Source organism: Nicotiana attenuata, chromosome 1, assembly GCF_001879085.1.
Source record: "Nicotiana attenuata strain UT chromosome 1, NIATTr2, whole genome shotgun sequence".
NCBI classification, from domain to species: domain Eukaryota; kingdom Viridiplantae; phylum Streptophyta; class Magnoliopsida; order Solanales; family Solanaceae; genus Nicotiana; species Nicotiana attenuata.
Genome location: NC_031989.1, coordinates 90963090 through 90984369, shown reverse-complemented (window position 1 = coordinate 90984369; position 21280 = coordinate 90963090). Strand labels below are relative to the sequence as shown.

The 21280-nt window shown below is 41.1% G+C and overlaps 1 protein-coding gene across 1 annotated transcript in view; it reads left to right on the top strand.

Annotated features, from left to right (window-relative positions):
* LOC109238387 (zinc finger MYM-type protein 1-like) overlaps window positions 1–13969 on the top strand; it is a 15304-nt gene extending 1335 nt beyond the window's left edge. Inside the window, exon 2 of the mRNA XM_019404831.1 lies at window positions 13900–13969. Coding sequence (XP_019260376.1) covers window positions 13900–13969 — 70 coding nt within the window. The remainder of the gene's footprint in view (window positions 1–13899) is intronic.

Here is a 21280-nt window from a genome sequence, read left to right as displayed (position 1 = left end):
ATATATATATATATATATATATATATATATATATATATATATATATATATCATTGTTCGGATTTCGCTCGGTTATTATTGTATAGTAACTTGAGGAATGTGCTAGAGTTCTAAATCTTGAACCCATAAAGTTAAATTTCTGGATCCGCCTCTGTGAAAGAGGGAATTCTCTGATCTATGACCCCGGAAGAAAGATAGTCTTAATAAGATATAACATACTTTATTTTTTATTTACATATTGTAATATCTGACCATATTAAATCACAAACCCAACTATAATATTTGAAAAGCGAAATACGGATAAGATACTTAAGTTTTATATTAAAATTAGCAGTAAATTGTACTCTAATTTATAAGATCCTTCAAATTATAACTTTCTACATATTTTTTTTTAAATCTATGCTTATTTAAGAAATATAGGAAGTCAAATAAAATTATTCATATAATTTTAAAAAATTTATTCCAATCGATAAGGATTCACGCGCAACACACGTACTCTAAAACTAGTCTTTCTAATATAGTGAGGGTGTGCCCGGGCTATGCCCGGGCCCAACAATCATTTAGTGTTGTTATCAATATTATTTTTAGATGTTGCTCACGTCTGCATTTAAATTTGTCGTGGTAAACTTTTACAATATTTGTAGGTAACATAATTGATATGTACCAGATGATAACAAATAGATGCGCTTAGAAGAAGAAATAGAAGTAAATCCCTTCTGTAACTGTAGGAGCAAAAAATCATCAAAATCCCAGGATCAAACACAAACCAAGAAGCACAACCAAATATTTTAAAAAATAATAATGAACCTATTTAAACAAATAACTCAAAACTTCAGAAAAACCAAAACTTTAACGCAAAACTACACCAAAATCAATAAAACCCAACTAATTGGAAAATTGCAGCAGCCTCTATATTGAGCCCTAAATCCTTCCTTGAGATTTTAATGAAAACTTGTGCAATTTGTGCCCCTCGAAGGGCATCCAATTGCAAAGAGTACACTTCTGTTGTTGCTGTAATTCTTAATGTTGTCTTTGGGTTTAATAGCGTATTTCACTTAGAATTAATATTTCACTTTTTGATTAGAATATTAAATCCTAGTATCCTATGAAACATGGAAGCCATCGTAGAAGAAGTAGAAAGAAGAATAATTACCACAGTCAGTGAAGTTGAGATAAGAACAAATCTGAAGATGAAACTGTCACGACCCAAAATCCACTAAGGGTCGTGATGGCGCTGGACACCACTGTCAGGCAAGCCAACTAAATACTTAAAATCCTTGTTTTAATACTCTTGAAATCTATGATTTTCCCTTCAAATTTACCATTTTAAAAAGATAATCGTCTTAAATCAAATTAAATAATAAGCAGTTGATATAAAATACTTTACAACCATCCCAGAACCTGGTGTCACAAGTGCATGAGCAATTTCTAAGAATAATCGAATAAAGTACAACAGCTGTCCGAAATACAATTGGACAGAAAATAAATAAAATCCTGAGAGAGACTACACTAGCTGCGGGTCGCCTCGAGGAAATACAACTCACCTAGTCTACGTGTCAACCATGCTGCTACGCCTGCTAAGCCATTAGTGGCGCATGTGCCTGTGCAACAAAAATGCACAGAAGTGTAGTATGAGTACAAAAACAACGTGTACTCAGTAAGTATCCCGCCTAATCTCGAAGAAGTAGAGACGAGATGGCAACTTCGACACTTACTAAAGGTCCAGTAATAATATTATTAATGCGATGACGTGGATTTACTAAGAACAACATTAAAAATTCAGATGAGTCACTAAACAGGTGAAAGATTCTTTTTATTTAAAATCTCCGGATTCATAATCCATTAATTGACAATTTTTCTCAAGTCGGGGAAGGCAGATATTAGTATCAACAACTATCACAACAAGCAATACAAGCATGCGCAACTCATGCCGAGGACGTACGGCCCGATCCAACAATATTTAAACTGTGCACTGCCAGTGGGTCGAATGGTGCGAACCATATATGCATCTATTTAATCTACCGAGGCGTTCGGCCCATTCCACAACATATAAACACATTCAAATAGTCAATTAAGAACTCATCAGGGAGCAATTTATCCAAGGAAAACCCAATTTCTTTTAACAATTCGAGAAGATGAAGGTAAATCTTTTTAGAAATTCATTTACTAACTCAACGTGATTTAAACAATTCAAACTGTCAATAAGATTACAAATATTCCAAGAATAACATGCTTTTGGGTCCTAGACTACGTGGACTTAAACATAATAGTAGCTACGCACGGACTCTCGTCACCTCGTACGTACGTAGCCCCCACAAATAGGAGCACATAACCAATTAACTCACCTATGGGGACAGTTCCCTCTTACAAGGTTAGAAAGGAGACTTACCTCGCTCCGAAGATCCATAACCGGCATTCCACGCCCTTCCGAAGACTTGAATCGATGCTAAATACTCCCAAAACTAACCAATGATTATGCAAAGTCGTTAATATATGATAAACTACTCATATTAATCCAATTTGTAACAATTCCTAACCTCGATTGAAAGGTTGACAAAAACGCCCTCGGGCCCACGTGCCCGGATTCCGAATTTTTTTGAAGATTAAGCTTACCCATCACTCCATGAACTCAAATATATGATTTTCTCTTAATTCCATACCCAAAATCGTGGTCAAATTCCAAGAATATCAATTTTCTAGGTTTTCCCTCAAACCCCAAGTTTTCTACAAATTTTCATGTCCAAATCCGTATATAATCATGTATTTAACTCAAACATAAATTACTTACCTCATGCTTGGTGGTGAAAATGGCACCTCAAAGTTACTCCAAATCGGCTCCAATGGAAGAAAATGGGGTTGAAATGAACCCAACCCCCGATTTAAAAGAACCTCACTGCCTCCAGCATATCCGCATCAGCGGTCAGGGGACCGCATCTTCGGTCCCGCATCTTCGAAAATGGGTCGCATCTGCGAAAATGGGCCATAGAGCTGGGACTGCATCTGCGGTTCCTGGCCTGGCCTGCCCTAGGCCGCTTCTGCGAAGTGAGGACCGCACTATGACAGAAGCAGCAGCTTCGGCACTTCTCAAAATTCCATTTTCGATCCGTTTACCACCCGGAATCCACCCGAGGCCCCCGGGACCCCAACCAATCATACCAACCAGTCCCAAAATACGTTACGGACTTGTTCGAGGCCTCAAATCATATCAAACAACGCTAAAACCAAGAATCGACCTCCAATCCAAGCTTTATAAACTTTTGAATTTCAAGCTTCTACTTTCGACGATTAAACCTTTCAAATCACGTCCAATTGACTTCAAATTTTGCGCACAAGTCATATTCGACATTACGGACCTACTCCAACTTCCGGAATCGGATTCCGACCCCGATATCAAAAACTCCACCTCCGGTCAAACTTCTCAAAAACCTTCAAATTTCTATCTTTAGCCAAATGACTCCAAAATGCTCCACGGACATCCGAATTCACTTCCGATCGCGCTCGCAACTCCAGAATCACCATACGGAGCTACTCCCAGATTTGGATTCCCAAACGGACATCGATAACACTGAAATGCACTTCAACCCAAACTTATAAAATTTCTTCCAAAATGCTAACTTCCACAACAGGCGCCAAAACACTCCTGGGTCATCCAAAACCCGATCCGGGCATACGCCCAAGTCCGAAATCATCATACGAACGTGCTGGAACCCTCAGATCCCGATTCCGAGGTCGTTTTCTCTGAAATCCAATCCTAGTCAATTCTCTCAGTTTAAAGCTTCCGAAATGAGAATTTCCCCTCCAAGTCAACTCCGAACTTCCCGAAATTTTATTCCGACCACGCGTACAAGTCATGATGCCTGAATTGAAGCTGTTCATGGCCTCGAACTGCTGAACGGCGCGCTAGCGCTCAAAGCGACCGGTCGGGTCGTTACATCCTCTCCCACTTAAGCATACGTTCGTCCTCGAACGTGCTAGGAAATGTGCTGGGGTTGTATGGAATCACTGCTTAATACCTCATGCACCTACCCGTGCTACCACAACTCAGTTGGGCACATCAGCTCGATCAAATCTAAAGATAACCTCTTTCATTTAGGCAAATAAGCCTTGGAGCCCATTTTCTACATCCGAAATGCTTTGCCAGGCCTGTCTTCGGCATATGAACACCGTATCGATCACCACACGCTGTACCAGAACATGACTGCACACCCTTGCTGAATTCACACCATGCACCCTATCATTCACAAGATCATAATAACACTCTCTGATCATAATAGCCGATATTTCCCGGATTTGATGCTCACAATGCACCCCATGACATATATAAGTCCGGTTCCAACTCTCGCAATGCCGCCACGACGGAAGGGATGTGTAGGAATTCATAACCAACTGCCGAATCAACGATTCATGGGGTCTATGCCCTGCCAAGAACCATTACCTCATTCTGAACCAGCTAATGATATTTGCTCCTTCATATACTTCGTGTAATCAGGTTGCACTGATCCTATATCCAATGATCTCGTCTCACCCAGTACAAACCGCTCAGGCAATAAGCCACTCCGGACACGATCAATAGTCTCATATGATGCCACAATATGCCAATAGGCTACCAATTCGAACGCGATACAATAGGGAAACGAACTCCGAAAAGGAAATCCAATTACCCCGCTTGCAAATCGTGCATGCGACGCAGGCACACAACTAATATAAGTTCCTTTCAGGAAAAGAGGAAACAAAACACATAAAAACAGATACGGGGAACTGTACACAACATCCCACTATTGCGGCGTGCAACCCGATCCAAATAACATACCCATGGCGGCGTGCCACCCGATCCACACATAGATTTCACATAAGGAAATATACATCGAGCTAAATTGCTCATTACCACAAAATGCCGAATGTCGGTCACCAGCACGCTAAGTGCATAATACCATCCTTGGGGAGACATATAGTGCCATAGGCTACAAAACTCAAGTACAACTGGGGTGCAATATACGATCTGAACCTTAAGAGCCATTCTGCTCACATAACATTATCTCCACGCGGAAATCTCAACACGTAAGAAATTCATCAAGTCGTCTCACAACTCACACGGCGCAATATGTCATTACATGAAATAGCTGACGATGAAATAATACTCCGACTACTTTTCCATAAGGAGTGCATTACTGAAATGAACACGTCTGGCCTGATATAAAACTCATATTCACATTTAAATCCATCCATAGACCTCAAGCTGATTCTGATCGCACCGAACTAGGCTAATGACCTTTCAAAGGTCCATAATTACTCCCCTTTTCCTCATAACACATAAGAACAACCATCATAACCGGAGTAATCCTCCACAGTCCACAACCCAAATAACCGAGTGCCCTCCAGGCACCCATTCTCAAATTAGCAATCACCACAATCTTCCTACTTGGTTCAACTCTTCGACTAATCGAGTGACTACATGCCATACTCATACAACCTTCCCGTGACTGATAACAGGTCTGTACATCCAAACCACCGACTGCACTAACGCCAAGGAGCGACCAAGAATCCTTAACCAGGATGCAAAGCCTTTTTCACAAAACACCGATCTCAGGTGACGCTGAAGACAATACCAGCTTACTTTAAACATCGAAACTACTTCCCTGCTCATCCGAGTTCGTGACATCTATGTCAACACCAAACTGCAACCTTGATCCTCTCCTCGAATCCCGTACCACTCGCTGCACCCAACATGCCATCACACGATAGAACACGATCTTTCATCATAGATCTGTGACCACAATGGATTAACACTTCATCATATAAAATGCTTCACTTATCTCACTTCAGGAGAACCATAGAAACACACAGGTGAATTCTCATAACCGTAGAATATGCGAATCTCAGAGTAGTGGCCTAAGCTACCACAGCCCTTCCGGAGTCCGCCTACGCATAGCAGGCCATAGTAGCGGAATACTTCTGAATAACATCAATTACGGCGGCCGACAAGCCTCGCACGTGCCGCCCCAATTCACTTGCATAACTCAATCGCGCTGAAGGAACTGATCCTGCCACCAATACGCCAATTCAACTATGGCTAATCAATCTATCTTCTTCCAATTTATTTTTGATTGCCTTAGAGTAATAATAACTTCATTCAACACATAATGCACTCCACCCGAGTGGCCTTGAAACACGAGACCATGTTGTCCCAAATCCCACGAACCATTTCATACCTTCCTCGTGCGCATATTCGCATCTCGACTGGCACATCCATTCTGATAATTCCTATACGAATCCAAAGTCTTTTTCTCCTTTTCTTCTCAATGCTACACTGCAAGTCAAAACATCATAGAACATTCTGAGCCTCTTCTCATAAGCTGCTACCAAGCTTGATTCTTAACTGTACCTATACGCTCGCAATCATTAATCACCACGCTTTACCCTTTTGAACCCACTAGGACCGTTGCTGAGAGCCACCCGCTCTGACTTGGCCCCGAATGTAGTCAATTCCATAAATCTTCTAGCACATGAATACTCCCTCGGCGAAGCACCCGGCAGAATCACTTCCCTTGAAACCCACATCTATACAAGGCATAAATCCTGAATCCTTCCCAAGTCTGAACATGGCCAATAAGGCCAACCTTAGCACGCCTCTAACAATTCCTTTGCTCGAATTACCACTTATGTTCTTTTTCCCGTAGCTGAAATAACCCATAAATATGCTAATAATCAGAAACCTCGCAAGTAATTAACCGGCAATCCTTAATCATAGGCGGTGGGACTCTCCCACTTAGCCTAAAGCCATTATTACACAAATTTTGGAATTCACCAAGATCCTTTATCTCTTATTGACATAACCTTGCGCAATCAACCGCCAAAATTCTCGGAATCTGTCTGTAAAACCCTCTTGTTATATTCTGAATCATCAACCATATTCACACGACCGATCTCTTTGCTGTATAGCCAATAGAACCCCTTTTTTTGCAAAAGCTTTGCCAACCATGCGACCGCCGTCCTGCTCCCTGGAGATATTCCGCCTGCGAAATCTACGTGCTGACGTCTTCCAACGCTGCTACACGGGGTGCAATCACCATGACATTAATGACCCATCCCGAGTCCAAGCTCAGTCTCTAGCTGCACGAGCCCAGTCACCCCTCGTGGACATCAATTAAATGCGGGGCAACATCCTTCCAATTCAAAGTTGGGTTGTATCCTTCTTCATTTCAAGTAGCTCCTTTCCGTTATATCAAATCTCCTGCTGCCTAATAGCCCATACTCCAAATTAATCCGTAGGCCAAATCACCAATCACTAAAATTCCCAAATCACTCCAAACTCTCCCACTTTGGCGAAACTCATCCCTCTAGTCGACTACTCGACCTTTGCTTCTTATACCTGGCCTTCTAGAAATTGTAACCACCGCCTGATACTCCCCACATGTCCTTCCTTATCCTTTGCTACTCATTTGTTGCCTTAAATAAAATCTATCTTCATGGCACTTGAACCCATAACTGTTGCTAACTTTAAACCATTCCGAAGATCATTTTCCTCGAATCGTCGATATTAGGAACACTGATTCAATCCTGCACCACCGCACCCCGCGATACTTAACAGCCGCATCTTCAATGCTACTTCACAATATCTTGCCCCAAAGGCGAATCGTAGAAGATCATAACACCGACAAACTTAGCACGTTCAATTAGGACCACGACACCTCATCATAGAAGAAAACTCCACCACGCTCGCAAACATCAAGTCTCGTTACTCCATCAGCCCACACCAGACCATTCTTAGTCCGAGTGCCCTTCCCCTACCGGGAATAAAATACCTAACCTGTAGATCGTGTACTGAGTAAACCTACCTTCAAGTCATTCACTGCCCCAACACGTAGGCAAAACATCCCACCATTATATCAATACTGCGGAACAATCGTTCATAGCATCCTGGCAACATGTGCCTAGCCTCAGAGCTCTTAGAAGCACCGCTACTGAGCCGAAACGACAAAATATCCTTTCACAAGGCGGCGATAATAGCCCAGACAACTATGCGGGGAGAAACATCCCGCACCACGTCGGTAGTACCATTACAATTCTTCAATTCTCGATTTATAACCAGCGGTTCACGTCGCGTAAGATTGAGTAGGAAGGAAGCAAGGGCATAAGCCTCAAGGAATCAAATCGCACGATGAGGAATCAAGAAGGGAAGTACTCCTAATAGTCCTGCAGCCTCCCTAAGATAAGTACAGACGTCTCCGTACCGATCCGTGGGACTCTACTAGACTTGCTCATGACTCGTGAGACCTACGGGAACCTAGTGCTCTGATACCATGTTGTCACGACCCAAAATCCATTAAGGGTTGTGATGGTGCCGGACACCACTGTCAGGCAAGCCAACCAAATACTTAATTAAATCCTTGTTTTAATACTCTTGAACCGAGGGTCTCCTGGAAATAGCCTCCCTGCCCCTCAGGGTAGGGGTAAGGTCTGCGTACATATTACCCTCCCCAGACCCCACTTGTGGGATTATACTGGGTTGTTGTTGTTGTTTAATACTCTTTGAAATCTATGATTTTCCCTTCAAATTTACCATTTTAAAAAGATAATCGTCTTAAATCAAATTAAATAATAAGCAGTTGATATAAAATACTTTACAACCATCCCGGAACCCGGTGTCACAAGTGCATGAGAAATTTCTAAGAATAATCAAATAAAGTACAACAGCTGTCCGAAATACAATTGGACAGAAAATAAATAAAATCCCGAGAGAGACTACACTAGCTGCGGGTCGCCTCGAGGAAATACACCTCACCTAGTCTCCGTGTCAACCATGCTGCTACGCCTGCTAAGCCATTAGTGGCGCAAGTGCCTGTGCAACAAAAATGCACAGAAGTGTAGTATGAGTACAAAAACAACGTGTACTCAGTAAGTATTCTGCCTAATCTCGAAGAAGTAGAGACGAGATGGAAACTTTGACACTTACTAAAGGTCCAGTAATAATATTATTAATGCGATGACTCACGGATTTATTAAGAACAACAGTAAAAATTTAGACGAGTCACTAAACAGGTGAAAGTTCCTTTTTATTTAGAATATCCAGATTCATAATCCATTAATCGAAAATTTTTCTCAAGTCGGGGAAAGCAGATATTAGTATCAACAACTATCACAACAAACAATACAAGCATGCGCAACTCATGCCGAGGACGTACGGCCCGATCCAACAATATTTAAACTGTGCACTTCCAGAGGGTCGAATGGCACGAACCATAGATGCATCTATTTAATCTACCGAGGCGTTCGGCCCGTTCCACAATATATAAACACATTCAAAATGTCAATTAAGAACTCATCAGGGAGCAATTTATCCAAGGAAAAACCAATTTCTTTTAACAATTCGAGAAGATGAAGGTAAATCTTTTTAGAAATTCATTTACTAACTCAACGTGATTTAAACAATTCAAACTGTCAATAAGATTACAAATATTCCAAGAATAACATGCTTTTGGGTCCTAGACTACGCGGACTTAAACATAATAGTAGCTACGCACGGACTCTCGTCACCTCGTACGTACGTAGCCCCCACAAATAGGAGCACATAACCAATTAACTCACATATGGGGACAATTCCCTCTTACAAGGTTAGAAAGGAGACTTACCTCGCTCCGAAGATCCATAACCGGCATTCCACGCCCTTCCGAAGACTTGAATCGATGCTAAATACTTCCAAAACTAACCAATGATTATGCAAAGTCGTTAATATATGATAAACTACTCATATTAATCCAATTTGTAACAATTCCTAACCTCGATTGAAAGGTTGACAAAAACGCCCTCGGGCCCATGTGCCCGGATTCCGAATTTTTTTGAAGATTAAGCTTACCCATCACTCCATGAACTCAAATATATGATTTTCTCTTAATTCCATACCCAAAATCGTGGTCAAATTCCAAGAATATCAATTTTCTAGGTTTTCCCTCAAACCCCAAGTTTTCTACAAATTTCCATTTCCAAATCCGTATATAATCATGTATTTAACTCAAAACTAACATAAATTACTTACCTCATGCTTGGTGGTGAAAATGGCACCTCAAAGTTGCTCCAAATCGGCTCCAATGGAAGAAAATGGGGTTGAAATGAACCCAACCCCTGATTTTAAAAGAACCTCACTGCCTCCAGCATTTCCGCATCTGCGGTCAGGGGACCGCATCTGCAAAAATGGGCCGCATCTGCGAAAATGAGCCAAAGAGCTGGGACCGCATCTGCGGTCTCCAGGCCGCATCTGCGGAGCCGCTTCTGCAGCTTGGGAGCCGCATCTGCGGTTCCTGGCCTGGCCTGCCCTGGGCCGCTTCTGCGAAGTGAGGACCGCACCTGCGGTCTCGTACCTGCGTTCCACCAACCGCAGGTGCGGTTATGACAAAAGCAGCAGCTTCAGCACTTCTTAAAATTCCATTTTCGATCCGTTAACCACCCGGAATGCACCCGAGGCTCCCGGGACCCCAACCAATCATACCAACCAGTCCCAAAAGACGTTACGGACTTGTTCGAGGCCTCAAATCATATCAAACAATGCCAAAACCAAGAATCGACCTCCAATCCAAGCTTTATGAACTTTAGAATTTCAAACTTTTACTTTCGACGATTAAACCTATCAAATCACGTCCAATTGACTTCATATTTTGCGCACAAGTCATATTCGACATTACGGACCTACTCCAACTTCCGGAATCGAATTTCGACCCTGATATCAAAAAGTCCACCTCCGGTCAAACTTCTCAAAAACCTTCAAATTTCTATCTTTAGCCAAATGACTCTAAAATGCTCCACGGACATCCGAATTCACTTTCGATCGTGCTCTTAACTCCACAATCACCATATGGAGCTACTCCCAGATTCGGATTCCCAAACGGACATCGATAACACTGAAATGCACTTCAACCCAAACTTATAAAATTTCTTCCAAAATGCTAACTTCCACAACAGGCGCCAAAACACTCCCGGGTCATCCAAAACCCGATCCAGGCATATGCCCAAGTCCGAAATCATCATACGAACCTGCTGGAACCCTCAGATCCCGATTCCGAGGTCATTTTCTCTGAAATCCAATCCTAGTCAATTCTTTTAACTTAAAGCTTCCGAAATGAGAATTTCCCCTCCAAGTCAACTCCGAACTTCCCGAAATTTAATTCCGACCACGCGTACAAGTCATGATGCCTGAATTGAAGCTGTTCATGGCCTCGAACTACTGAATGGCGCGCTAGGGCTCAAAACGACCGGTCGGGTCATTATAGAAACAGAGCAGAAAGAAGATGAACAAAGCGAGGCAGCAAATTATTTGCTGTGAGATACAAAGAAAACTGAACATGAAACAGACAAAGAAAGAGGATAAACAGAGAGAGGGATTATATCTCACCACCTGTCAGAGTTACTTTATACGTGTTAGCTATTAGTAAAACTTACGAAAAGACTAAAGTAGCCCTTGGGAAGCAGGCATGATGACCCTGACCTGCTTCCAAGCGGCTTCTATATATGTAGAATATTCGTCAGCTAACATTTGCAACTTAAATCACAACCGTTAAACACTCATTGGCAGCGATCTGTAAACTCTGATCATTTCTCAGTGATCTAGCTATCCGACCCGTATAAGCCTCTAGATAACTCCAATTCAATTCTCTACAAGATCCAGATGATGATAACCCGACCCGGACCCGGTAGGGACCGGAGGTATGCACGAGTCCAGAACCAAAATGTGGTTCTTTTGGACTCAAAGGACCGAAATATGTAGAAAAAAAACATGGTGACCAAAGACGCTATATGTATAATGCGGGCCCACAAATAATTTTTCTAGGCTTAACTGACATAAAAATAATTCAACTGGGTATAGCGCCTTAAGCTAAGACGTTATACCTCAAATAATTGAACCCCTGGACTCGTTTTTGCCTTATTTAAAGATGTTAAGTATTTTGTAAATATCCATTCAGAAATATTCTCAAGTCTTGTAAAATTTTTCTTCGTTAAGTTGTTTTGCATTTTGTCATAATGTCTGAAGAACGAAGAATTAGGATTTCGTTATAGTGGGGGGGGTGAGGTTGTGGTGGCGAATAACTCAGCAAGCTATAGTTTATCTCCACAGTCTCATGTTAAGTTGCCACTTTCAATGGAGTACGATACATTGGTATCCTTGTTATGTAAAAAAAATAAGTGTGAGCAAACGTTCGGTGAATCATAAAGCAACCGGAAGATATCCGTATTCTGTAACTCCGCAACGGGTTGCTTGTTATGCCGAGTTTAACATCGAAGACGATGAAACTCTGAGAGATTTTTTGAGGACTCCGGATGAATATCGGGAATTTATTGTGATAAAACTGTTGGAAATGTACGTTAGGGCTGAAGACGTCGCAATAATGAGGTTGCGCAAAGTACGGATATCCCTCAATCATCGAGTGGTTATTTCGGAGCAGTTTTAGCTGAACAGGTTCCGGGTGAAAGAGTTTGACCGGATCTAAACTTATCTCCACGGGCGAATGAGGAGCGAGGAAATAATTTCTCCCCTAGTTTACATAATCCACAAGCCGAGTCGTAAACTTCAATTTTTCTTTGTATTACGATGTATATTTTTATGTATTGTATTTGTATTAACACTTATATATTCCACAGGGGGTACCGACCATATATGAATTTTACAAGTTATGAACCAACGACTAGTTAGAATATGCCTAGTTTTGGTGTGTTGGATCATGGTGGTCCATCCGGGAGTCATCATCAACAGGATAATGTGCATCATGGGATATAAACACATTATGATTTGTAAGTGAATATATAAAGTTATATGTAAAGTTTGGACCAATTTGAGTAACTCATTATTTTGTTGGTTGTGCAGTGAAAGCGAGTAACTTGATGGTCCTGTCATTACTCAATTGCCCGAAAACGACATATTTAATCAAGGTCTAGCAGATGCGCAGAGTCAGGAAGAGAATAGTGATTATGACAACAATGCCAATGGTCTGGAGATGACACATGTTGATACCCAATTTTTTCCTATGTATTTTATACGCAAAATGCTTTCAAAATAACATGTACATGCTATATAAGCATGCCCAAGCGTTTTGGTATTTTTTCGTAATTATTAAAAGATTTTAAAATCAATTTATTATCCATTTTAGCAGTACAAAAGCCAGTAATTATTCCCAAAACTATCAATTTTTCTGAATAATGTATTTTATTCTCATATTTATACTAAAATATAGTTAAGGTGATTTTTGTAAATTTTTACAAATTTATCTGGTATTTTTAAAAGCTAAATTGCATACAATTGCAATTTTAGCCTATTTTAAGATTAATAACATTTCTATAATTGTAAAATTGGTTTCAATAGTTTTTAATTAATATTTATATATTATTAATTGGTTCGGTACTTTTAATTTGCTTTTAAAATCATTTTTACTATTTCTATAAAATAAAAGGGGTAAAACTGGCTATTTAAAATTTTGCCTCATTTCGTTTCAATTGCAGCCCATTTGCATTTCGATTATAGCCACATTACCCCCCCCCCCTAATTGACCCAATTTGAATCCCAACCGGGCTAGCCCAATTTCGTACCCTTAACCCATTTAACTACCCGACCCAAGCCTCTTTTAATCCAGACCGTTAATCAATCTGATTAGCGGTCACGATCACCCCTTTCCATTTTTAATTCCCCAAACCATACCCTATCCCCCATTTTGTTTAGTCTGCCGCCCTTGAATACTCTCCACTCTCAAAACTCTCTCGAAGGTTCTTCGGAACCCTAGTCTGTCTCTGACCCTTTCCACTGTACTTTCACCGGAATCCATGGCTTCTCAGGCCACGGATGGTCTATACTCACCCCTCTCCACCATTAGACCTTGGGAGTTCGAGGTTTTGAAGTTTGACTTTGATGGTTCTCTCTCAGATCTTCTCACATCTTTGGTTCCATGGCTCCTCCGGCCATGCTCCGGCATATTCAAGCACGGGAAGCCTGATTCCTGTCCTCTTCGACCCAGGATCGGACTTTTCCAAGCCTTTCTCATTTCTAGGGTTTCTCCGAAACCCTAAGTTGTTCGAGGTTTTTCTCTGTTTATTTTCTTAGATCAATGTTATGTTTGTGTTCTACTGGACCTCTAAATTGTTTTCCCCAAATTTTCTTTTCAAAATTATTATTTTTCGATTTAGGGTTTCTGAAAGGTTTTCAAAAAAAATATCTTTCTGATTGTTATTGTTCTTTCTTTTATGTGTGTTTGTCTATACTATGCTCGTATATTTTCTGTTACTACGCGTGTGTTGTTCTTCTGCTTCTTCTTTTCCTACTATACATGTTACTCCTGTGCTCACATGCTAATCCTTGTTATGTTACTCTTCTACTATATGTGTTTACTGTTGAGTTCTTTTATTTTGTTTGCTTTACTAGACTCTGTTTGTGTTCTTGCTAAGCATGTTTCATCTACTGTGGCTTAAGTTTACACCACCTCTCTTTTCCTCTGAACTTGCTTAAGTTGCGACTTTTCTAAAACATGCTCTTTTATGCTCTTAAATCAGCTTTCTTTCTTTGTTGTTTCAAACCTGCTATCCTATTTGTTTTGTTTCTCAAGAGGCTCTAAAACAGACCTTTGAGTCTGTTTCAATGGCTTGCCTTCTCATCTCTATGTCTGGTTCGATTTGAAACCCTAGGATTTGGGGTTTTCTTTGGCAAGTTTGATTTGGTGTTTGGACTAGGATTCTGCATTGGAACCCTAGACTCTCAGACTCACTATGAGTCTAAAAACTGAACTTGTTTTCCCTTTGCTTATGATTCTGAACCTTTCAATATTAGAGTCTTTTCTCAGTAACATGACGACCCCTTTGTTTGATTTGTCTGCTTTATATATGAGAAGTTCTTCTTTCAAAAAAAGATTTTCCTAACTACTAATTGATTCTCAATTCCTTTAATGGGGTTTGACTGATTGTAACTGATTTTCTCTAATTGAACCATCTTTACCTTTTCTCGACTTGGTTTATTCGAACAAAGCCTGCCACTTTGATTTTACTGGCTGTTTGATTGATTCCCTTTCCTTATTTCACACAAACCGTTTACCATTGGACTTTTGCCTTAAATAACTTCTATGTATTTACCCTTTATTGTACTGCCTGGACAATATTTTTTCAAATCCATTTCCGTAATTGTTTTTAACCGTTTGAAATCAGAATCCCTTAATTAAAGGGAGATTTATTTCTTACCTTGTTCTTACTTGTTTGCTGCACTATAAAAGGGGCTCGACCCTTCAGCACTAAAAAAACAACAACTTTTGAACTTTTGAACTTTTGAATCCTAAGTTCAATACTCATACTTTCACACGCATACTCCCAATCACAATACTCTTTCAATTCTCTACTCTCTTCTGAGACTTTTGTACTGCTTTGCTTGCAACTTGTCTTTTCAAGACTGCTGTTTTACTTATTTGTTTTCCCTAAAACTGGTATGTCCCAATTTAATTTCAGCTCCTTCCCTATGTGTGTTGAGTTAAAGTTCATGGCCTGGCCGCATCTAAATTGCTGCCCAGGTCTGAACCTGACCTTCAATAGGTCCTAACTCCTAAACTCAAGCTGACAGGCTGGTCAGGGGTGTGCCAGCATCCTAATTGCTGGGCATGACCACTAGTTTTGTCATGGCTTTCCCTAATTCCCCCTCTATTGCACTTACACTTATTCTTAGACTCTAAATTCTGCCCCCCTCCTATGAGCCTTGCCTCAGGGACCTTGAGTTCCCTCTGAATTGGGACATTTGAGGGCTGGCCCTTCCACACTGCACTACAATCTGATCCTGCAAATGTAATTGGGTGTGAGCACTGCCTGGAGTTCATGAAGCTCCTTGGAACTTTGACACACCCAAAGGATGAGAAAGGCTTTGGAAATCTGATCTTTGGAATTTAGTTTATCTCATCCTTCAGACTAGGAGTCTGAATTAGTCTCTCCTTGGTTGGAACTTTAATTTGTGATGTAATTTTTTCTTTTATTTTTATTTTTCTTGATTCATTCGGGTTGTAATAATTTGTAATAACTATTGGGGGTGTATAGTGAAAAGGGGAGGGTCACTCATGTTACGCATGTGGGTAGACATCATGCATTAGATATTTATTTCTGTAATCACAGCCTGTTTTTTCGCTTATGCATCCACATATAGAAATCCTGCCTATAAGTTTATGTATCTACATATAGAAATCTTGCCTATAAGTTGTTTCATTACTGCATTAGAAATCCTACCTATAAGTTGTTTCATTACTGCGTTAGAAATCCTGTCTATAAGTTATGCATTTAATTAGAAATCATGTCTATAAGTCCCTGCACTTCTGCATATAGAAATCATGATTATAAGTTTCCTGCACTTCTGCACATACACATGTCATTAGGCAAACAATCCATAGGTTTCAAAATTATCAACTGCATCTTAGATACCATGCTCTTAGGATTCCTGCACTTACATAACCGTTTTAGAATCAATAACGCTTAGAATTCATGCCTATAGGAGCAATCGTTTAAATCTGATTCACCCGACAAGTCTAAAATCAGTAATAATGTTGTTAACATCCACAGAATTGGTTTATTTCTAAAGTCAGTAATCTTCTTTAAACTCAGTATGTTTGACCTTGTTAGATATCATGCCTATAGGTTTCACCTAGGCAAACCATTAGGTAATCAATTAATTATACCAGTCTTTAATAATTACAACCAGCAGGCAGGCCTAATTCAGACTTCTTATCTGAAAATATGTGATAAATCAGCCACCCCCTTTACGTAAGTTTAATTAAAGACCTAACCAGTACTTGTAAGTCATGCTAAACAATTTCTGCTTTGAATGAGGAGGCCTATTTGAGCCTTAACTGCTATGTGTTTTCCCTCTTAACTGGTCTTATGTGTTTTGTTTATCGCACTAGATTTTGTCCTTTTTAAACTTCAAAAGCCAATATCCCTTCCCTCTAGGATTAGTAGTCCCAACTGCCTCGGGGACTGATAGGATTGGGGTGGGTAGTAGCATGCAATAAGTAACGAGACCATTCCGCACTTTAGTACCTTAACGGGGTGGGAAAGGGTGACATGGATATGATGATCACGCGATAACACCACGTGTATAATTGGTTACCGGGTGTTGCGTGGGTGATCCATGTTATTTATAAGCCTAGGACCCCCTCCCTCTTTATGTGTTTACTTCTCTCTTTCAGAACTTTTTTAAATTGCAGTTTTCGGTTCTTTTAAACCTTGCCCTTTGCTTTAATCATTTTTTATAAAAAAAATCTCTTTAAATGTCCAAGTACTTTTTTTCTCTCCCAAATTTTCGCCCCATTTCATCCCTTTGCCTTATTATTTGTATCGATTATTTGACTCCCATTCTTCTGCACTCGTATATTCTTTAAATAAATTATGAAATTGCCTAGTCCTAAATTTCAGCTCGTTTATTTAACTTTTATACTTCCCCTACTTGCAATCGTTATATGAGAAGTGTCTTGTATGTTTATTTGTTGTTTATATTTAAAGTCACAATTGTAGCATGGCCGGGAACCACACTAGTGGATCTTGGTGGGGTGCCTAACACCTTTCCCCCGAGATAATTTCAAGCCCTTACCCATTCTCTGGTTCTTCTTCTTCTCTTCATTTCTTTCTTAGTGTCCTAATGCACTTAATCATTAGGTGGCGACTCTTCTAAATCTCAAAACCCAAATTCCCAAAAGGGATAGAGTTGTCCGCCCAAATGTCGTAAACCCGATTTCGCCTTTAGAAAAAGGAGGCAGCGACTCTGCTGGGGACTTCTTTAAGGCTTTTACCATTTCATGCTATTTGTGCATGCTTCTTTACATGTCTTTACTTGTTTTTAAGTATTTATTCATTCTTCTATTGCGAAACTAACTTGGTTCTTTATTTCTTTTCTTTAATGCTTTCTTTTATCGCTTTCCTTCAATACTGTTGTAAAACTGCAATTATTGTAACCATTATTTTATGAACGTGAAAGTACATGACAATTTGTTAATTATTGTATTGCATTTTTTCGACATCATATTCCACTCGTGCCAAACAAAAGACCTTAGCATCGCTTATAATGAGTGGTTGCGCTCTTCCGATATTATCACCACCTCAATCCGGCATAGGCATATTTGCGGTGAAACCAGTCGATCAACGGTGTAGTCGACGATTCCGCGCCTTTCCCTCTTGAGTTGTCCGCTCAAGAGTACCAGTCTAAAACCCCATAGAAACCCTACTCTATTTAATTGTGCATGCATCATGGTCAAACCTAGCCGAGTCAGTTATGTTGTCCACATAATGACTCTTTAAGATAGCCTTGTCCAAAGTCCACTAGGTTTCCTTGAGACCCAAACGGACCTTACCACGTTCTGTGCATTCATTTGGAGAACTAAATGCTTCTTATGCTAATTATTGATGTTAAATAGTCGAGTCCGGTGGGGGAAAGGGCCTAACCTTTTGTTTTGCAAAAAATGAGGCATGAGTTCCCTGACTTCGGTATGGTTAGAACGCCCTCACTCTTGTTGACCTGGTGGAGGAATCTCCCATCAGGTGACCAAATCAATGAATGGAAAGAGAGGGTCACCAAGGCTAGCGAAAAGCTGGAATATCTAGAATACAGTCTGCTGGAATTGGAAGGAAAAGTGAGAAAAAGAGTCACCGACTGCTAGAACGCTGAGGGAAACAAAGGAGAACTCCTGGCAAAGGCATTTTTACTGGAGAATCTGCGTGAACTGGAGGATTTGATCAATAAGAGCATTCAACTTGGGGAAGGTCCTTCTGGGACCAAGTAGATTGGAGTTTATTTTTGCTTTACAAATGTAATAAGGCCAATGGCCATTAGTGATTTTTATTTCTTGCTTATTTAGTGTCAATTTGGGATTCGTCTATTTTTTATCAATAAAATGAGGTATTTAGCGTTCTAAGTTCTCCAAATTTACTTGCCGCTAGGCCTACCTCAGGCACAACGAGACTCCCAATTTAGGACACAATTTATATTCTTACACTATGTGTTTAAACATTGCAACGTTTTCTTCTCACGATCCCTACTAACTTGTTACCTTTTGTTTTTACTTTTGCTTATTCCCCTCCCCAAAGGTTAGTTCGTGCACTCTCGCATCGTCATCATATTCCACAAGATCCAAGGGTCCTCCGCCTCCTCCTCCTCCGAGTCCTATCAGAAACAAGAACAAAGGAAAGATGGAAGATTTGAGCAACATCAGAAAGGAAAGCTCAGTTGAAAGGGTAGAGACTTCTCAAGGTATTCAGGTTTCCAAGGAAAGTGCCTCCCAGCTCGAACAGAAGTTATTAAAATTTCAGGAAGAATTGGACCAAGTTCGGAACTTGGCAAGCTTGTCATTTTCCCTCACTACACCGGATATCAGCTTCCCCAACACTCAAAATCCCATACCTCCTCAAAACATCCCGAAGCCACAAAACCAATCCACTCCCCATCACCACTGCAACACATGCCACACTTCAAGCAACACCCCACTGCTCATCCCCGAACCACTGAACTTCGTAAATGATCATCACCACAACCCCCCCATCTATGTGGAAACCATACCACACCCCATTCCGCTCGCCTCAAGCGCACCTGAGTCTGATGACAAAGACTCACTTATCAAGAATCTGGCCGCAGAACTCAAGAAGCTGACTAGCCGAGTTCAGGGTGTTGAAGGAAGCAAGGGGATCGAGGGACTGAATTACGAAGACCTTTGCCTTCAACCAGATGTCGAACTGCCCGAGGGGTGCAAACCTCCCAAGTTCGAAATGTTCGATGGCACCGGGGATCCCAGAGTTCATTTGAGGACATACTGTGACAAGCTGGTCGGAGTAGGAAAGGATGAAAAGGTTTGCATGAAGCTCTTTATGGGAAGTCTGAAAGGGGACGCGCTGTCTTGGTACATTAGCCAAGACCCGAAGAAGTGGTCAAACTAGGTGAGTATGGCGTCCGATTTTATGGACAGGTTCAGATTCAACACGGAAAATGCGCCAGATGTGTTCTACATCCAGAACTTGAAAAAGAAACCCACGGAGACATTCCGCGAGTATGCCACTCATTGGAGATCAGAAGCTGCTAAGGTCAGGCCGGCTTTAGAAGAAGAACAAATGAACACGTTTTTCGTCCGGGCTCAAGACCCACAGTACTACGAAAGGTTGATGCTGATTGAAGGCCAGGAATTCTCCGACATCATCAAGCTAGGGGAGAGGATCGAGGAAGGTATTAAAAGTGGTATGGTCACTAACTTTGAAGCATTACAGACTACCAACAAGGTTCTACAGTCTGGTGGCACGTCCAAGAAAAGGGATGTGAGTGCCGTGATGGTTGCACAGAGAACAAAATCCCCAATCAAATACCAAACCTACCCAATACCCCCTCTTACATATCAACCTACCCCAAATTACCCCGCACCTTCCTACCAAGCTCCACCACCTGCCTATCAATCACCTCCACCTCCCACATACCAACCCACTTCACCCAAATGATCCCAACCCGTACAAGTCTACCAAGCCTACAACACTCAACCATCCCACTATCAATCACCTCCTACTCGCCAAAACATTCCTAGACCCAGGCCAAATTTTGACCGCAGACCTCCCAAACGATACACCGCCATTGCCAAACCAATTGACCAACTGAATGAAAGACTCAAAGCCGCTGGTTATGTCACCCCTGTCCCTGCCATAACTCCTGAAAACCCCTCCCAGTGGATTAACCCAAACAAAACCTGTGCATACCATTTTGGCATGAAGGGACACACTATTGATGAGTGCCGCTCCCTGAAGGACAAGATCCAGGATTTAATTGACAACAAGATCATCGTGGCAAAGGAGCCTGCTCCGAATGTCCATAACAACCCTCTACCAAACAACAAGGGTGGAAGTGTTCATATGATTGAAATAGAAGATGATTGGGATCCCAAAGGATCAATCGGCTTGATCACGGAAGGCGACGATCCAAAGAAACCAACGGTCACTCTTAACCCGATTATAGTCCTAATTCAGCCTTCTAAAGATGCTGAGGTGAACATGTCCATACCGTTTGAGTTTGAAACACCAGCCTCTACAAAGACGCCAACACCAATCGAGGTCGAGTTTGGGTCCCTTAAGGCGCCTGAGCCCTTTGAAGTTGTTGTATTACCTACCAAGGCAAGGGTGCCTATTCCAGTAGCAATGACATACGTAACATTGTTCCACACAAAAGCTATACCGTGGGACTACACAGCTGAAGCAAGAAGGAAAGGAAAAGCCAAGTTCGGAGAAACAGTTGCAGCGCAGGGTATGACAAGAATCGGCAGCGTTTA